Source organism: Sminthopsis crassicaudata, chromosome 3 (assembly GCF_048593235.1).
Source record: "Sminthopsis crassicaudata isolate SCR6 chromosome 3, ASM4859323v1, whole genome shotgun sequence".
In the NCBI taxonomy this organism is placed as follows: Eukaryota; Metazoa; Chordata; class Mammalia; order Dasyuromorphia; family Dasyuridae; genus Sminthopsis; species Sminthopsis crassicaudata.
In genome coordinates, this window is record NC_133619.1 from 255459984 (window position 1) to 255477180 (window position 17197).

Consider the following 17197-nt stretch of genomic DNA (forward strand, 5'->3'; position numbering starts at 1 on the left):
GATCTCTTTCAGGAGGCATTCAGTAAATTCTTTCAATGGCCTTTTTAGCTTCTGATTCTATGATATCAGGGAAGTTCTCTTTGATGATTTCCTGAAAAAATTGTGTCTTGGCTCTTTTTTTTCATCATGGTTTTCAGGAAGTCCAAGATCCAAATAGATCTACTAGATCTATTTTCCAGGTCAGTTATTTTCTGAAGTAGGCATTTTACATATTCTGATATTTTTCCTTTTTTTGGTTTTGTTTGACTGAATATTGAGGTCTCATTAAATCAATCATTTCCATTTGTTTAATTCTGATTTTTTTAGTGAATTATTTTATCCATTTACTTTGTTTTTTACTTTTCGTATTTATCTAATTAAATTTTTAAATGAGTTGTTTTGTTCTATGGATTTTTTTTCCATTTCACAAATTCTGTTTTTAAGGAGTTATAATTTTTTTTTCCATTTCACTGTTTATTTTGTAATGAATTTTCTTCAGATAATTTCTGTTTCCTTTTCCAAACTCTTTTGCAAAATTCTCATTTCCTTGCCCCATTTTTCTTCTAGCTTTCTTTTAAAATCTTTTTTAAATTTCTTCTAGGAGAGCCTTGGATGATGGAGACCAATTTATATCACCCTTTGGCTTTTCATGTGGAAATGGTCTGCTTTTAGTGTCCTCAGGGCTTAAAATCTGTTCTTCTCCATAAAAACTATTTATGGTCAGAGTTCTTTTTGATTTTTTTACTCATTTTCTTAAAAAGTTGAGATCTACTTTTAGGGCAATGGAGATTGTCCAAGCTTCAATTAGAGGCTGAATATGCTAATTAGTCTAAAAGTCATGGAAAAACATCAGAAAAAAACATGCGTCCTCTCTACCATCTTGGCTCCACACCTCCCAAATGTATCCAAATGTATTCTTACACATATATTACACTACCATTTTACTGTAAGTTTGTAGTCACTCTTTCATGGACTTTGCATATAGTGTTAATAAGGGAAAATATTTGTTCTGGCTTATCCCTGATCAACAAAACAAAACTAGGATAAGGAGAATTAAGAGGAATTTATTAAATATATGTCAGGATAGCAACATGTTGAATTGATCACTGTAATTCATAAGATTTGAGATGGGGCCAACATTTTTTATATCAATGAAATAAAGACAATTCGAAAAGGCTAACCTCAGTAAATGAGGATTGACCATTGCAATCTCACTTTCTCCCCAATTGCCTGTATGCAGTATTTAACAGGTGAGGGTGCAAATATCACAGGTAGGAATATGTGCTAAATAGCAGGTAATACAAAAGCTATAGACCATGTGACATCTTCCCCAATAGAATCTCTCAATAAAGCCTCCCCCAACAGTGATATGCAAGCAAGACTGAGAAACATAATTTTTCATAGAAGTTGAGGTCTTCTCTAAGTATGGCTAAGTAGGGAGAACATATTCTTTCTGTCTCCCCATTCTTCCAGGGCCAGCTTGGACTAGTCCCAGAGGGAATTCTACACATACATGATTTTCTTCAGTTGGATGAATGATGGCTAAATTAATTGTAGTAAAATAAAATTCACAGGCATCTTTTAAAAAGTTCTCAACAATTGAATCAGTTACACAAAATTCAATCTGACATTTCTTCTTATCTTTTTTTCTACTATGTGTTAACAATTTGAATGATTAGGTAAAACTAGTGTTGAAATAGTATAAATTTTTCTGTGCTCCAACTCTCTAAGGTACTCAATAATATCCTTGTAATATCATAAGTAGCTCCCATATTCTCATGGCAAGTAAAGTTAAATCACACTTTGCTTCTTTTTCTCTTTTCATCCTTTTCCTTGGAACTCACGTATATCATATTGATGGGGGATGTTACACAACAAAATGCAAACAGCATATCACTACTCTCTTCAAGAAACCTCAGTCCTTTCCTCTTGCTTCAGGAATACACACACACACACACACACACACACACACATACACACACCTCTCTCTCTCTTTATATATATATATATATATATATATATATATATATATATATATATATATGTATATATATATATATATATATATATATATATATATATATATATATAATCCTTCATATACTCAATGTTATAACTGGCTAATAGGGATGTTCTCTGTATAGCATGTGCCAGCTCCTTCTATAGCTTTATGCAAGCTCTTCTTCAAGCCTTGCATGTTCTCCTGATTTCTGCCTCTTGTAATCCTTTAAAATTCAGCTCAATACTGCTGTTAAAAGATAACTTTCTTAATTCACCCTTGTAGTTAGTGCTATGTCCCATTAGAGAACTTGCTTTTCATGTCTATTTCTTTGTGTCTCTCTCCTTCTCTCTGTATATATGCATATGTGCATATAAATATACTAATAATAACCTGAATGAGATCATATTAGTTTCTCCTTTTATAATGTAAGATCTATGAGAGCAAGAATTACTTTATCTTTATATCTTCAGTGTGAAGCATGCTGTCTTGCATATAGTGTTTTTAAAAACAATGTTGAAATAGTCCTTGATTGAAGGCCTGGTTTTCATGCTTTACTATCTTGAAAAGTCATTTTCCCTCTCTGGACTTCAATTTCTTCATCTAAAGATGATAAGTTATTTATTTGTGCTTTAAGTTTATAAAGTGTTTTTCTCACAACTTTGTTATGACATGTAATACATTATTGTATGGATGAGGAAACTGAGTGATTTAATATTGATCATAAAAGTACAAATTAGAAGTCTTCCTTTTGATATTGATTGATTTGAGGTTTTAAGACCACTAAAAATATTAGCTTATTTTTAGACAACTTGCTTTTTAAATGATACCTCCTTACCTTGTTTGTGTGACATTTGTTTTTAAGCTGAAGTATACATTTATTTTTAACTATAGTAATGTTATCTCATGGAATTTCAACATTATTTCACAATATTTTTTATGTTTTCCCAACAATCCACTTTGATTTAGCAAGCATTATTAAGCTCCTTCTGTGGACAAAACATTTTGTCAGGAGACTAATGCTGTCAAAAAAGAAAAAGCAATAGTTTCCTTTTTAAATATTAACAAAGTATCTCTTTAATGATATGTTACAAAATTTTGTCATTAATAGAGATCTATACTTATTATCTTAATTTGAAAACTTCCTCTCCAATTTCTTTTTTTTTTAATTTAGAAAAGCATTTGACCTTCTTTTGTCTTTATCTTCTGATTCTTTAAATCTCCATAATTTTTCAAAAATCACTGATTTTCAGGAATTATATCTGCTAGACATGCAATCTCTTGGGAAAAAACCCAAACAATAGGAAGTGTTGAAAGAGAACTGAGGTGAGTGATAAAAAGAATCTCCAACACCTGTTAGAAAAAGAGGAAAATACTGAAGGAATGAATGCCTGGTTGGAGACTAGTAACAGGAGACCCAGAAGTTACCTTCCCTCATTGTTTGGATGCCATTCATAGAAGTACAATAAATTATGTTTTCTGTCTGTACAAGCACCTTGTTAGGTAGAATATGGGATAGAGGAGTATTAAAAGAATTATACTAATGTTTAAACAAAAACTTGCTCTGTATTTGATGCTCTTTGAGTCTAAAAGCTTGTAAAGAGAGTAACTAACAACACTGGGGAAATTTTTAATATCACATTTCCCAAAGTTCACTTCCAGAAAATGGAGGTATAGGCAAATGAGCTAAATATTAAAGAGTTCCCAAAGTATAGACAAGCTTATTGAGTCAAAGTGGGGGAGCATATGAAATAAAGGCTACATAAAACTTAAAACTTAACTGTCAACAAAAATAATTAAACATGCAATATAAGAAGTGAATTTTCCATGAAAATTTTGCTTTTAACAAAGTGGAACTAATGAATTAAAAGACAATAGTAAATAAAAATATATGTTGCACGACTTTTTTCTGCTCTGCCTAAAGATTTTGTTTGTCTTTTTTTCCTCTATAAATAGTTGATATAGTACCATATATTTTGATCTTGTTTTGTATCAATTCACTTTATGTCAGGAAGTTTTGAGTTCTAATGTAGCCTCAAACATTTTCTAGGTATGTGACAACAGGCAAGTCCTTAACCCTTATCTGCCTAATTTTCCTCAGTTGTAAATTGAGGATTCCATATTCTACTCAAGTTTATTGTGAGAAGCAAATGAAATACTATTTATAAAAGGCACAATGTCTGACTTATTGTAGATGTTTTAAAAATACTGTTTCACTTTTTCTTTTCCTGCGTGATATTTTTTCCATGTTTGCCCATAAATTCTTTTTCTTTGTCAAATTCTTTTTCTGCATCTATTGAGATAATCATGATTTCTGTTAGTTTGGTTATTGATATGGTCAATTATCCTGGTAGTATTCCTGGTATTGAACCAGCTTTGCATAATTGACATAAATCCCACACTTGATCATAATATATTATCCTGATCATAAATTGTTGTAATCTCTTTGTTAATACGTTATTTAAAATTTTTGCATCAATATTCACTAGGAAAATTGGTCTATAAGTCTCTTTCTCTGTTTTGGCCTTTCCTGGTTTAGACATCAGCATCATATGTATGTCATTAAAGAAATTTGGTAGGATTCCTTCCCCTATTTTTCCGAATAGTTTATACAGTATTAGAACTAATTGATCTTTAAATGTTCCATAGAATTCATTTGTAAATCTATCTGGCCCTAGAGTTTTCTTAGGGAATTAATTAATGACTTGGTCAATTTCCTTTTTCTAAATTAAGACTATTTAAATATTTTATTTTTTCATTTGTTAATCTGGACAACCTATATTTTTGCAAGTGTTTGTTTATTTTACTTATATTATCGTATTTATTGATATATACACTTGAGTAAAATAGCTCCTAGTTATTGCTTTAATTTCCTCTTCATTGGTCATAAGTACAACCTTTTCATTTTTAATACTGGTAATTTGGTTTTCCTCTTCCCCTTTTCTAATTAAATTTACCAAAATTTATGCCTATAAACTTTTTAAAACAAGATCACCTAGAATATATTAGAGGTCTTTCTTTAATTATTTTAAGATTATGTTAATTTGTTATTACAAATTCATGCCATATTATTAGCCCATCTCTTTTTTACAGAAACACATCCTTTTAATAGGTGTCAGATTTTCTAAGATTTTTTAAACTTTGTGAATATACTGTAGTATCTACAGCATAGACTGTTGTGCTCCCATACATTTCATCATCAGCCTTTAGATGAAATGTAATTTTCATTATTTAAAGATGATAATATATTATATTTTATAGTCATACAGTACTGACAAAATGTTGGTATTATAATGATTGATTTCATTGTTTGGAGAAGCTTGAAGGTTTTGGAAGTGCCACAGAATTTCCTAAATGCAACCTATTCTTTTCTTTCCTTTCAATACGACCCAATTCTTGACTCTGGATCATTTCCTTTTTGTTATTATTTTACTTTTTTAATAACTTCTTTGCTCTATCCATATGCCCTTATAATCATCCATTGAAGATCTTATCCATACTATAGGCCCGATTCTATCAGATGATTGTTTTTTTTTTTTTTTTCTTTCTGAGGCTGGGGTTAAGTGACTTGCCCAGGGTCACACAGCTAGGAAGTGTTAAGTATCTGAAACCAAATTTGAACTCGGGTCCTCCTGAATTCAAGGCTGGTGCTCTACCCATTGTGCCACCTAGCTGCCCCCAGGTGATTAATTTTTAAAAGGGGATGATTAGTATAGCTGTCAGTGTCTGTCAATTGTCAATGTAGGATGCTATTGTTCCTCTCTATCTAATTGGTCTGTAAAATACAGTTTACACATTACCAAGACCTGTCACTAAAAGGATGAAAATGAAAATATAATACTATACATTTATCATGTGGTATGGAGAAACAGTTTACATTTCTATAGTATTTTAAAATTAACAAAGTAAATCTATAACATTAACCCTGTGAGATATGTACATTTCATTTTACAGTAATGGCAATGGAAGCAAGAAGAAGAATAATTATTTTCAGAGTCTTTGAAAAATACTAAATATCCTTTTTGTAAAGTATGATATTGGATATAAATGATGTTACCTAAATTTTATTTAGTAGATCAAATAATTGGATCTCTCATAATTACAGTAATTGGTTGAGAAAACAGCAAACGATTCAGCTAATTATTTTTCTTTAAGCAAATGATTTATTTAAAATGGGAAAGCCCATATATAATCATTAATTGCTAATTTTAATTCTATATTCCACTGTTTATTTAGTTAAGCATTTACAATTATATTTTAATCTGCTTCAGGAAGTATGCAGGAATGTAGACCCCATGACCCGTGACTTATATTTGACACTTCTGCTCTATAGATTAAAATTAATTAACATTTATCAACCACATTATATGCATTTGGTTTTGCAGGTGCAGATTAATATATTTTATTATTTATTACCCACATTTAGCATCCATATTACTTTTTCCCTACCATAAAGAGATTGATACTGATTCATCTTTACTTTGCCTTTTAAATTCATTGGGAGATAATATAGAATAAAGAATTATCTCTTAATCTGGGGATTTAGGTTCAAAGCCAATCTCTGATACTGTGTAAATTTGGAAAGGTCACCTAATCCATCTTTGAAAATGGAGATAAAATATGTATAATTCCTACTTTACTAGGTTATTGTGAATTGAAAAGGAAATTATCTATATTAAGTATTTCTCAAACTATTAAATAGTATATAAAATTACTCAAGGTGGGGGAAGAAGTTAATGCTCATCAATTGAGTAATGATTGAAAAAAATGTGGTATATGAATTTAATAGGGAAATATGATACTGTCAGGAATAAAAATATTAAGATGTATAGAATATCAGAAAGATATATGAACTGAGATAAAGTTAAGTAAATAATACTAATAAGCACTTTATAGTGCAGTAAATAGAGACAAGAAAAGAAAATGCATGATAATTACTCCCTTATATGGTACAAGATACAACAATCACAACAATAGTATTGAAAACGAATGTTGTAAAATTACAAATAATAATCATGGCCCCAAAGACGAGATTTGTAAAGACACCTCCCCTCACTTTTTTGCAGAGGTAGTAGGTTCACAAGTACAGAAATTTGACATATCTTCATATTTTTACATATATTGATTATCTTTGACGATTTTAAAAAATAGCTTCTCTTTTTCTTCAATTTTTTAAATATATGAGATGGTCCTTTGGGAGAGGAGTGGTAAGGAAGTTATTTCTAGCTCTAGAACTCCTGACAGACACTACCTTTGTGATTCTAGGCAAGCCACCAGTTGTTCTTGTAATTTATAGTGTGTACTTACAGGCATAGTGCAGAATATAAAATAAAGATTCCAAAGATTTTTAAGAGTTTATAGAAGACATAAATATAATTTATTTCTCTAAGAAGAAAGAATGGAAAGCAGTGGGCAGATAAAATGCCAAATAACATCATGAAAATAAAGGAAATTTATTTTATTTTAATAGAAAGAAGTGATCCAAGATATAGATATAGATATAATCAGACATTTTGCTTAGGACATTAATAAAAATTAATACCAAATTATGAAAAATATTAAAATTTTAAAATAATACTTAATTGACTCAATTCTATCCTGACCAGTTTTAAACTGGTCCGATCCAAGGACCTCACTAAACCATTCAATCGGTAGTAGGACGGGTTGTGTGTACAAAGAAAGGGAAGGGACTTAATCAACCCAAGCTTATGACCTTCACTTACTGGGAATTCCTCATTCATGGGGAATAATTGCAATCCCAATCCCCATCACAAAGTGGTTATTTTTTCTAATAGAAAGTAAATTTTAAAAAAATCATATCAAAAAAATCTAATTCCATTTCCTAAAGAATTGTAACTAGGATCAATTACTATGATTAAGAAAAACAAAAGAATTGAGAAAGCATTTGAGCATGGGAATACTGGTCTCTTACAAAGTAGAGATATGGTAAACAAGAGCAATATTAGTATTTTTTCCTAAAATTTTAATTGCTTTTTAAAATTTTTTTATATGGCCTAAATTCTCCTTCTATTTTCTCTCCCAGAGCACTAGTCCATATAACAATGATTTGCTTCTTTTTAAGGAAGGTGAAAAATAGTAGCAAAATTTCAAATATTTTGGGGAAAAATCTAATAACATATTAGTGTTCAGCATCCATGAACATGACACCTTTGCACAGAAATTGTTGAGTGTCTTTTCAAATTTCTTCTTTGCAACTATGTGTTTTAAATTTTGATTTTTAACAATTTTTTGATATTCTTTCTATTCACATTATTGTAGTCATAATGTATTTTTCACTCTTTTTAGTTTATATCAGTTCATCTCACTCTTTCTATGCTTCTCTATATTTATAATATTTGCTATTTCTTACAGTACTATAATATTCCATGATATTAATATATAACTTTTTGCTGCTCTTTCCCAATTCTCTGCTTTCACAAAAGTGTCATTACAAATATTTAGGTATACTTGGAGTCCATCTTTTTATTCATGATCTTCTTGGAGTATATGTCAAACAGAAGAATCTTTTTCTTTTTACTGTCTTATTTGAATTACTTCCCAAAATTACTTTCCAGAATAAACTTAATAATTTAATGCTTTACCAGCAGCATTTGTGTACATGTATTTTTCATCACTGATTAAGCAAATATGCTTTAGAAAAACAACCATTTAAAAATACTAGGGAAAAAGATAATAGAATACTACAGGATTACAACATTTCATGAAACAGTAAGATATAAAGGTAGTTAAGTATATTTAAAGAAAGTTTGGAAAGAAACACAACTTATTCATATCAATGATGAAATAGGAAGAGGATAATAAATAAACTAGAACTTTCAATAACGAACTTCATTTTGAATCAATGTCAGTGATCTGACTACATTTGGACTCTCATATGGCAGTATGTGATATGCTAGTTGAGGATGTAGAAATGGCACTAAAGGAAAGAGATGAATAATATCTAGAAGAGAATTAACATAAATAGAAAAGATATATGCTTGAGTTAATAAAATTGTGATGGTATAGAGTAACTGATTGCCAAAATATGTGAAGAGAAAAAGATACCAAAGATTTGGAGTAATTTAATTTCTTATTATCAGTGCCAAAAGTAATCAAGGAAATATCAGTAACTGCTGATACATATTAATTTCTAATCCTTATAAAATGCTTATTAGAAAAAATTCAATTAATTTATTTTAACATATAAAGTTTTAAAGTTCCAAAAGCTCTGCATACCTCCTATCTCTGACCTTGCCCCAGACACTGAGAATGCCAGTAATATGATATTAATTAAGCATATGAGATCATGCAAAAAATACTTCCATGTTAACAATTATACACACACACACACACACATATATATGTGCAAGCGTACACACATACACATACATACACAATAAAACTAAGAAACATAAAGTGAACAACGCTTCAATCAGCACTCATACTTAATCAGATCTTGCTGAAAGTGGATAACATTTTTTTATCATGGATGTTTTAGACTGGGACCTTGGATTATTATACATATCAGAGTAGCTTAGTCTTTCACTTTTGATCATTATTATATTATCACTGTTACTGCATGCAATGATCTTCTGGTTCTGTTCATTTCACTTTGTATCAGTTTGTGTAAGTCTTTCCACATGTTTCTGAGACCATCCTGCTTGTCATTTCTTTTGACACAATAGTATTCCATCACAATCATATACTGAAAGTTGTTCAACTATTTTCCAATTGATGGGCATCTCCTCAGTTTCCAAATTTTATCTTTCATCAAAAGAGTTGCTATAAATGTGTCTGTACATGTATGCCTTTTCCTATTTTAAAAAAAAACTCTAATAGTGTTAATTCTTTGTCAAAGGGTATGCTCAGTTTTACAGCCCTTTGTACATAGTTAGAAAGTGTTCTCCGGAATGTTTGGATGAATTTACAGCTCTTCCAGTAATGCATTCATCTCTCACTTTTCTATATCTTTTCCAGCATTAATAATTCTTCTTTTCTATCATGTTAGCCAGACTGATATGTATGAGCTGGTATCTAAGTTATTATTTCTCTAATCAATAGAGATTTAGAGCATTTAATGTATATTGATAGCTTTAGATTCTTTCAAAAACTGCTTATTCATATGTTTTTTACAATTATCAATTGGGGAATGACTCTTATTTTTATAAATTTGGCCTATTTCCCTATTGAGAGATGAACCATTTATGAGAGAAAGTTGTTACAAATTCCTTCCCAGCCCCAACTTTCCTGCTTTTTTTCTAATTTTGGAAGCATAGGTTTTATTTGTGCAAGATCTTTTTAAAATTTTAATTTCATTTAATCAAAAATTATTGATATTATTTCTGATGATATACCACTTTTTTTGGTCAGAAAGTCTTTCCCTTATCCAGGGGTCTGACAATTAAAATTTCCTATGTTCTTGTACCGTGTTCATTATATCAGCCTGTATGATTAAATCATATCCCTGATTTAGTTTTATTTTGATAATTAGCGTGAGATGTTGGTCTACGCCTAGTTTTTGTCAAAAAACTCTCCAGTTTTCTTAGAAATATTTCACCAAATTGTGGGTTCTTGCACCCAGAGGTTGGATCTTTGGATTTATTAAATACTAGTTTTCTAGTCTGGTCACTTAATTCTCTATATTATAATCTTAATGTATCCCATTAATCCACCACTCTATTTTTTACCCAGTAGCAGGCTTTGATTTGGTAAATCTTTGATCAAGGTAGAGGAAGGGAACAAAAAGTCTTTTGCAACTGATAGCCTGTTAAAAATCACCCTTTCCAGTTACACAATTGATTAATACAAAATACATCCTTGGAGGCTTTCTTCCAACAAGCATTCCATGACTTATGTCAAAATCACATACGATTTCTTGAAAGACACAGTAGATATAACACCAGTGATCTGATTATAAATATCCAGTGACATATAAAAAGGTAATTATAAACTCACCAAAGATGTTTTCCATAGTCTTGAAATATATCATATATGATACACACACATATAAAGGAAGGGGGAGAGAAATTTAAATCTTTCATATATTCCTATAAATGACATCGACCTAATTATCTCAAGTTCTGTATCATTCTAGAACTTCCTAAAGGAGATCCGTAAATAAGATAAATAATTTTACCACTCTACTCAAGAAATATCAAATGAGTAGAAAAATTAGTTTGTCTGATTTATAACATGTCATTGCACAAAAACAAAAATGACATACTTGAGTCTGATATTAAACCAGATGATAAGGATCTTTGAATGGATTATTTTTTATAATTTGTGCAATGCTTTCTATAATTCCAAACTTTTGTATAAAAGAAAAATCAAATTTTAAAACAATTACCTTTTTAAAACAGAGCTAACATGAAATAATGGATATAATTCTGGCATCATATCCTGGAATTTTGAATTAAAATTCTGTCTCTGAATTTTGTGAACTTGAACAGAGAGCACTTCACTTAATCTTAACTTTAGGTAGTTTCTATAGCTTATTTATCATAGATATGTTGTGGTCTTAAGGAGTTTCTAAAGTAGGAATTCGCTTTAGAGTTAAAATCTTAGATCTTTCATGTATCAATGTTTTTTTTTCCTACATATAATTTATCATATAAAATACCACGCCTTCTAAAAAATAAAGCTATCTATTATCTGAAGGGCATGGAAAGGCATGTGATAAATATGATGCTATAACACATTAATAACAAGAGAGTCATAAAAAAGCAGCAAAAGGAGATTATCATGGAAAATTCTAATTGGAAAAGAAGGCGTTTGGTTTTATACAACCTACATGTTCCATTGGATTCAAAGTAACATCAAGAAACCTAGAAGGACCCCAGCATGATGGTTGGGATATTAGCCTTTCCAGAAGAATAAAGAAGAATTGCATAGGATGGGAAGGTGGGTTGCAATCTAATCCATTGGTGAGAATGACTACATTAAGGAAATCATAAAAAAATTGAAATAAAACATGACCTAAAACAATAAAGCTAAAAAAATTTAACTGATCTGTGGAAAATTAAATCTGTAACTTTCAGCTTATTAATTCTTTAACCAAATGAACAATATCTTCCAGCATAAAACAATATGCAAATGTGAAAATAGAATGCATGTGATCTTAGAATATGTATAATCTTCATATCAAACTCACAAAAGTGAGCAAGATTCCCTTAAAAATAATAAAATCTTGATTTCAGTTTCATAGTAAATTTTAGTGTTTATTTTTTTATTAGACATTAGGAATTTTGTTATGGTTATGGAGTAATAAAATAGAGAATTCCTCTTTAATATTAAATGGATTGCTGATTTGTAGATTTTTTAACCTCCATTTATAAAACAGGCCTTTATCTTGATCCCAAGTTATTATCCAGACATACATGTCAAGACCAAACACTAAAATGAGAAGTGTTTATATGTTGAAGTAGCTCTGCTGTGTGAATATTTGTCTCTCAGTATTAGTTAGCATCTGAAAACAAAATACAAATTACTTTTGAAATAATTTACTCATTACACATTGCTTCTTAATTATCAAACTATTCAATTCATACCAATAATTGCATAATACTTCTAGAATTCTGTTGTTGTTCAATCATTTCAGTAATATCTGGCTCTTTGGCACCCTATTTTGGGTTTTCTTGGCAAAGATACCAGAATAGTTTGACATTGCTTTCTTCAGCTCATTTTAGAGATGAGAAACTGAATCAAAGAGGGATCACAAAACTAGTAAGTTTCCAAAACTGGGGTTCATCTCAGTAAGGTTAGTCTTCCTGGCACTATTATCACTGTACCACTCCCACTTCTTGATTATTTGATCTAAAAACTTCTTATTTTTCCTCCAGAGATAATGGCAGAGATACATTTTTAAAAGAATACAACCAAAAGAAAAAAATTAAACATCTAACAAAAAAAAAGGGAAAAGAATAATGATTTGAAATCATTCTTTTATATTTGAAAAATAAACTTTATCTCTAAAATTATTTATTTTTCTTAATACTTAGAACTTAAACATTGTTAGCATTTGTATATAATACATTTTGCATTTAGAGACTTACTATGTTAATATTAGGAAAGCAGTGCATCAGATTTTAGTATTGTAATAGGTTCTGTGAAATGGAAGGTGTAATAGATCCAAACAATAAATTGTTTCTTCCTTATTATGTTGAGGATAGAGTCCATAATTCTAAAAGTGTCTTTGCCACACTTTTTATATTATAATAGACTAAATATTTAGTAAGTTATCATTCAAATAACTATTCTTATTTTACAGGAAGAATATTCCACATGTAGGTTATTTATTTTTAAATTTATTTCATTTCACAAATATATTTGACATCAATATTACCTGTTTTCCTTTCAATATCACTCAGTCTTCTTAGGCAACATATCCTGACTTTATAATTATTCCTATCTTTTGTTATCTTGTTTTTTATTTCCCTCCAGTTCCACCTTTTATTCAGCCTTTTGAGTTTCCAAGATTCTCCATTGGACAAAGGGTCTTCATTCCATGTGTTGTGGTCTCAGGGGATCTGCCAATCACAATCACCTGGCAGAAGGATGGAAGACCTATTCCAGCAAGTCTTGGGGTAACCATTGACAACATTGACTTCACTAGCTCTTTAAGGATTTCTAATCTTTCACTGATGCACAATGGGAATTACACCTGCATAGCCAGAAATGATGCAGCAGCTGTGGAGCACCAAAGCCAATTGATTGTGAGAGGTAAGTACATATAATTACTCTGACAGGCACTAATTAAATATTAAAGTCAAGAATATTTTCAAATGACATCTCTTTGAAGATAACTGAGTGATTAGAGCACATAGAAACTTTTCTTCCCATCTCAGGAACTAAGAACTATTTAAAATAATTGTTCATACTTCTGTACTTAACTGACTTCCTAAACCACAAACAGACAGACAAACACACACACACACACACACACACACACACACACACACACACACACACTTACTGTTTGTTTGTTTGTTTGTTTATTTGTTTGTTTGTTTGTTTGTTTTTGGTAGGTTCTAGGATACTACCATCTCATTTTTGTTTTATTTTTAGTTTTCAGGAATATGGTTTGTATTAACCCAATTTTAGTATTAGCATTCAATCCCTTCTTTTTTCTATTTTTAAATTTATTTTCTTATTATTGTTCAAACAGAATATGGTAAAAGTTCATTGAAATAAATTAGAGAAATAAAATGATGTAACCTAAAGGATAAAGCCTACTATATGTAGAAAATATCTCTAGTTATTTCAATAAAACTGAATTCTATGTCCCATTGTTATTGCATTTGTTTATTTAAGTCATCCAAATCTTCATCCATATGTATGTCCATAAATATAAATTATTTGATTTGTAGGAGTACTATAGCAATATTCATGTTGAAAATTCACTTTTCATTTATCCTAGACATTTGACTACCAATGTATTAGTGGAAGAAAAAAAATACTATCTTGTTTCAGATATTTATTGGATAACCTATAAAACTGATTCCAACATTTTTCAAAAGGAGAAAAAGAGATTTACTTTTGCTTGTTTGTGTCTTTTTTTTTTAATTAGCAATCTTTTGGATTCTACTTGGTTCTTTATTTTTCCAGCTTTCTTCATGGCTTCCAATAAACATATCTAAGGCACTCATATTCAAAGAAGATATAAATAACTGCTCCTCCCATAACTCTACTCTGTTGGAGGACTTCTTGGAAATTATTAAATTTATTTTATAAATATAAAAATAGCATGCCAGCAATCATCTGGACTGACCGAAATGTGGAAAGTATTTTCTCCACTTCTATTCTCTCCTGAGCTCTGACATGTTGTTTGTATTTACTAGGAATTCTTCAGTAATATTTTCTGTAGAGTAGCATGCTACGAAAAGTGCAGGTAATAAAATAAGTGATTTCCTCTTTTACTGGTAAAGGGAAATGTGGGCAGTTACCCAAATGGCAATAGTCTTGAGGATTCTTAATTCTAAAGAGCTGAAACATTTTAGTTACTATTGCTATGAAAGAACAATAGATGAGCTACTTTACTTCAATGTAAAGTATCTAAATCATAAGCAACATATCTTAAACATAAATAAATCAATTTAATAATCCATAGAATTTATGGCAATATTGATGTTGAAAAATTACCATTGACCATTAACAATTTCAAAAAAAATTGGAGGCTGCTTGAATGTTCATAGTTTTCTAGTTTTTCTCATTTTCTAGTTTCTATTAATGCCATTCTGCATCCAAATTCAGATTTATATTTTCAATATATTTGACATCTTGATATACTCCAACCTTTTCACTGAAACTGATAACAGTGAGCATTGTTTTAATTGAAAGACTCTTATTGTATTCTTAAAAGGATTTGTCTCTATTATTGTTGGAACATAAACTGCAATTATCTTCATATTTCATTACTTTCATAGTGGTCTTTTTTGAATATAAGGTCAGTCTATAAGCATCTACCAATTTGCTTAGGTTAACTTGGTCCAAAGTAGGCACTTAGTGGCCCTATAGGAGGAGTGAATGCTGTAAAAAGATACATATGTCTTCTTGATGCCATTTCCCTTTATGATGCTTCATTGAGCAATACATTTTGGCAGTCAATCACTATTCTATGGTTCTTATTCTTTATGAAGAAAAATAAAATACAGTCCATGCTTTCAAAAAGGTTGCAAGCTAATGAGGAAGATGACATGCAAATAATTATTTATAAATAAGATATACAGATAAATTAGAGATTAAAAAAAACAGAGGAAAGGCACTAAGCCTATGGTAGATGAAAAAATCCTTATGGAAAAACTAGGATTTTATGAGACTTGAAGGAAATCAGATAGAAGCTGAGGATAAGGAGAAGAGAAAGCTTCAAGCTTCAGGAACAGCAAATAATAATGTCCTGAGTTAGGAGATGAAGTGAGAAGAGTAGCAAGGAGGCCAGTGTCATTAGATCTCAGAAAATGCAAAATTCAGGGGAAAGAGTTAAGGATGTGAATATCAGAAAATAGTAGAAAGAGTAAGATGATTGGAAATATGGAAGGTGATCAGTTTATACAAGACTTTAAAAATTAAACCGACAATTTTAAATGTGATTCTGAAAGCAATTTGTGGAACAAACCCTCCTTCAGACACTGAGTATTTCAGATATGTACATTTCAAAAAATTTGGAGAGATGTAGTCAAGATATTGGAGAAAAAGAATAAGATATTAAAATAGATTCTTATTGAGAAAACCAAGAAAAAGTTACAGTGAGACAGTTTTTTAGTCCAGGGTGACTTAAGGTTATAGAGAGGTCCCCAGACAGTTGTTCTGACAGGCAACTAAGGAAAGGCATCAGGGCAGGAAACACCAGGAAGAAACAGATTCTAAGAGATAGTAATGGGTGCCATTTGTCAGCTTCACAGATCCAGAATAGAGAAAAACAGTTACTAGTATTGGCCTTATCTGTGTACTAAGGAAAGAACTAATTCCAAAAAGCAAATCGAAGCAGTGGGACTCTTATCCTAGTAACTTAACACAATGTACCACACCAGAACTTCGTTCTGAAACTGCAGAAACTCCCAATAGGCTAACAGTGACTGACTCTAGAGATAATATACTGAAACACTTAAACATGAAGAAGCCCACAGACCCCAAACTGGAACTCAAAACAGAAGCTTGAGTGGATCCAAAACAAGAACTGTGTGTGAGAAGCAATGATGCTTTGAGTACATCTAAAACCAGGAGAAACCCAAAATTCCTTATAGTTGTCTTCACCATTTCCAGATAATTATTGGGATAAGGTGGCATTCTGTGTACTATCAATTGGTAGTTGAATTTTAAAAGCATAATAATTGTTTGCCTAACAATATAATGAAGCATTCTTTCCACAATTTCTTGCTCTTGGGTTTTTCCCCCTAAGCTCAACATTCTCATACTAATGAAAATATAATTACAGAACTTGTAGTTATACTTTTATATATATACCATAGTTTTATATATATATATATATGTATATATATATATATATATGCATATACATAGTTATACCAAAACTCAGCTTTTCACACAAAGCTGAGTTATGATAGCAAAGAAAGCTCATTAAAATAATCTGAAACAATGTATGGTTTCTTCTTATCATCCATCTTATTTAAAGCTTGATATAATTCATTTAAGTAGGCACAGGAGCCAAAATGATGACAAACTTTTCCTAATATCTCATAGAGAGATAAATTTGAATAAACAAAC

General features: G+C 30.4%; 1 protein-coding gene across 7 annotated transcripts in view; it reads left to right on the top strand.

The window, feature by feature from the left end:
* Positions 1–17197, top strand: part of DSCAM (DS cell adhesion molecule) — a 750733-nt gene that overhangs the window by 330376 nt on the left and 403160 nt on the right. For all 7 annotated transcript variants that reach the window (XM_074300489.1, XM_074300491.1, XM_074300490.1 and 4 more), the window contains exon 9: positions 13418–13696. In XM_074300489.1, the coding sequence (XP_074156590.1) occupies positions 13418–13696 (279 nt within the window). The remainder of the gene's footprint in view (positions 1–13417; positions 13697–17197) is intronic.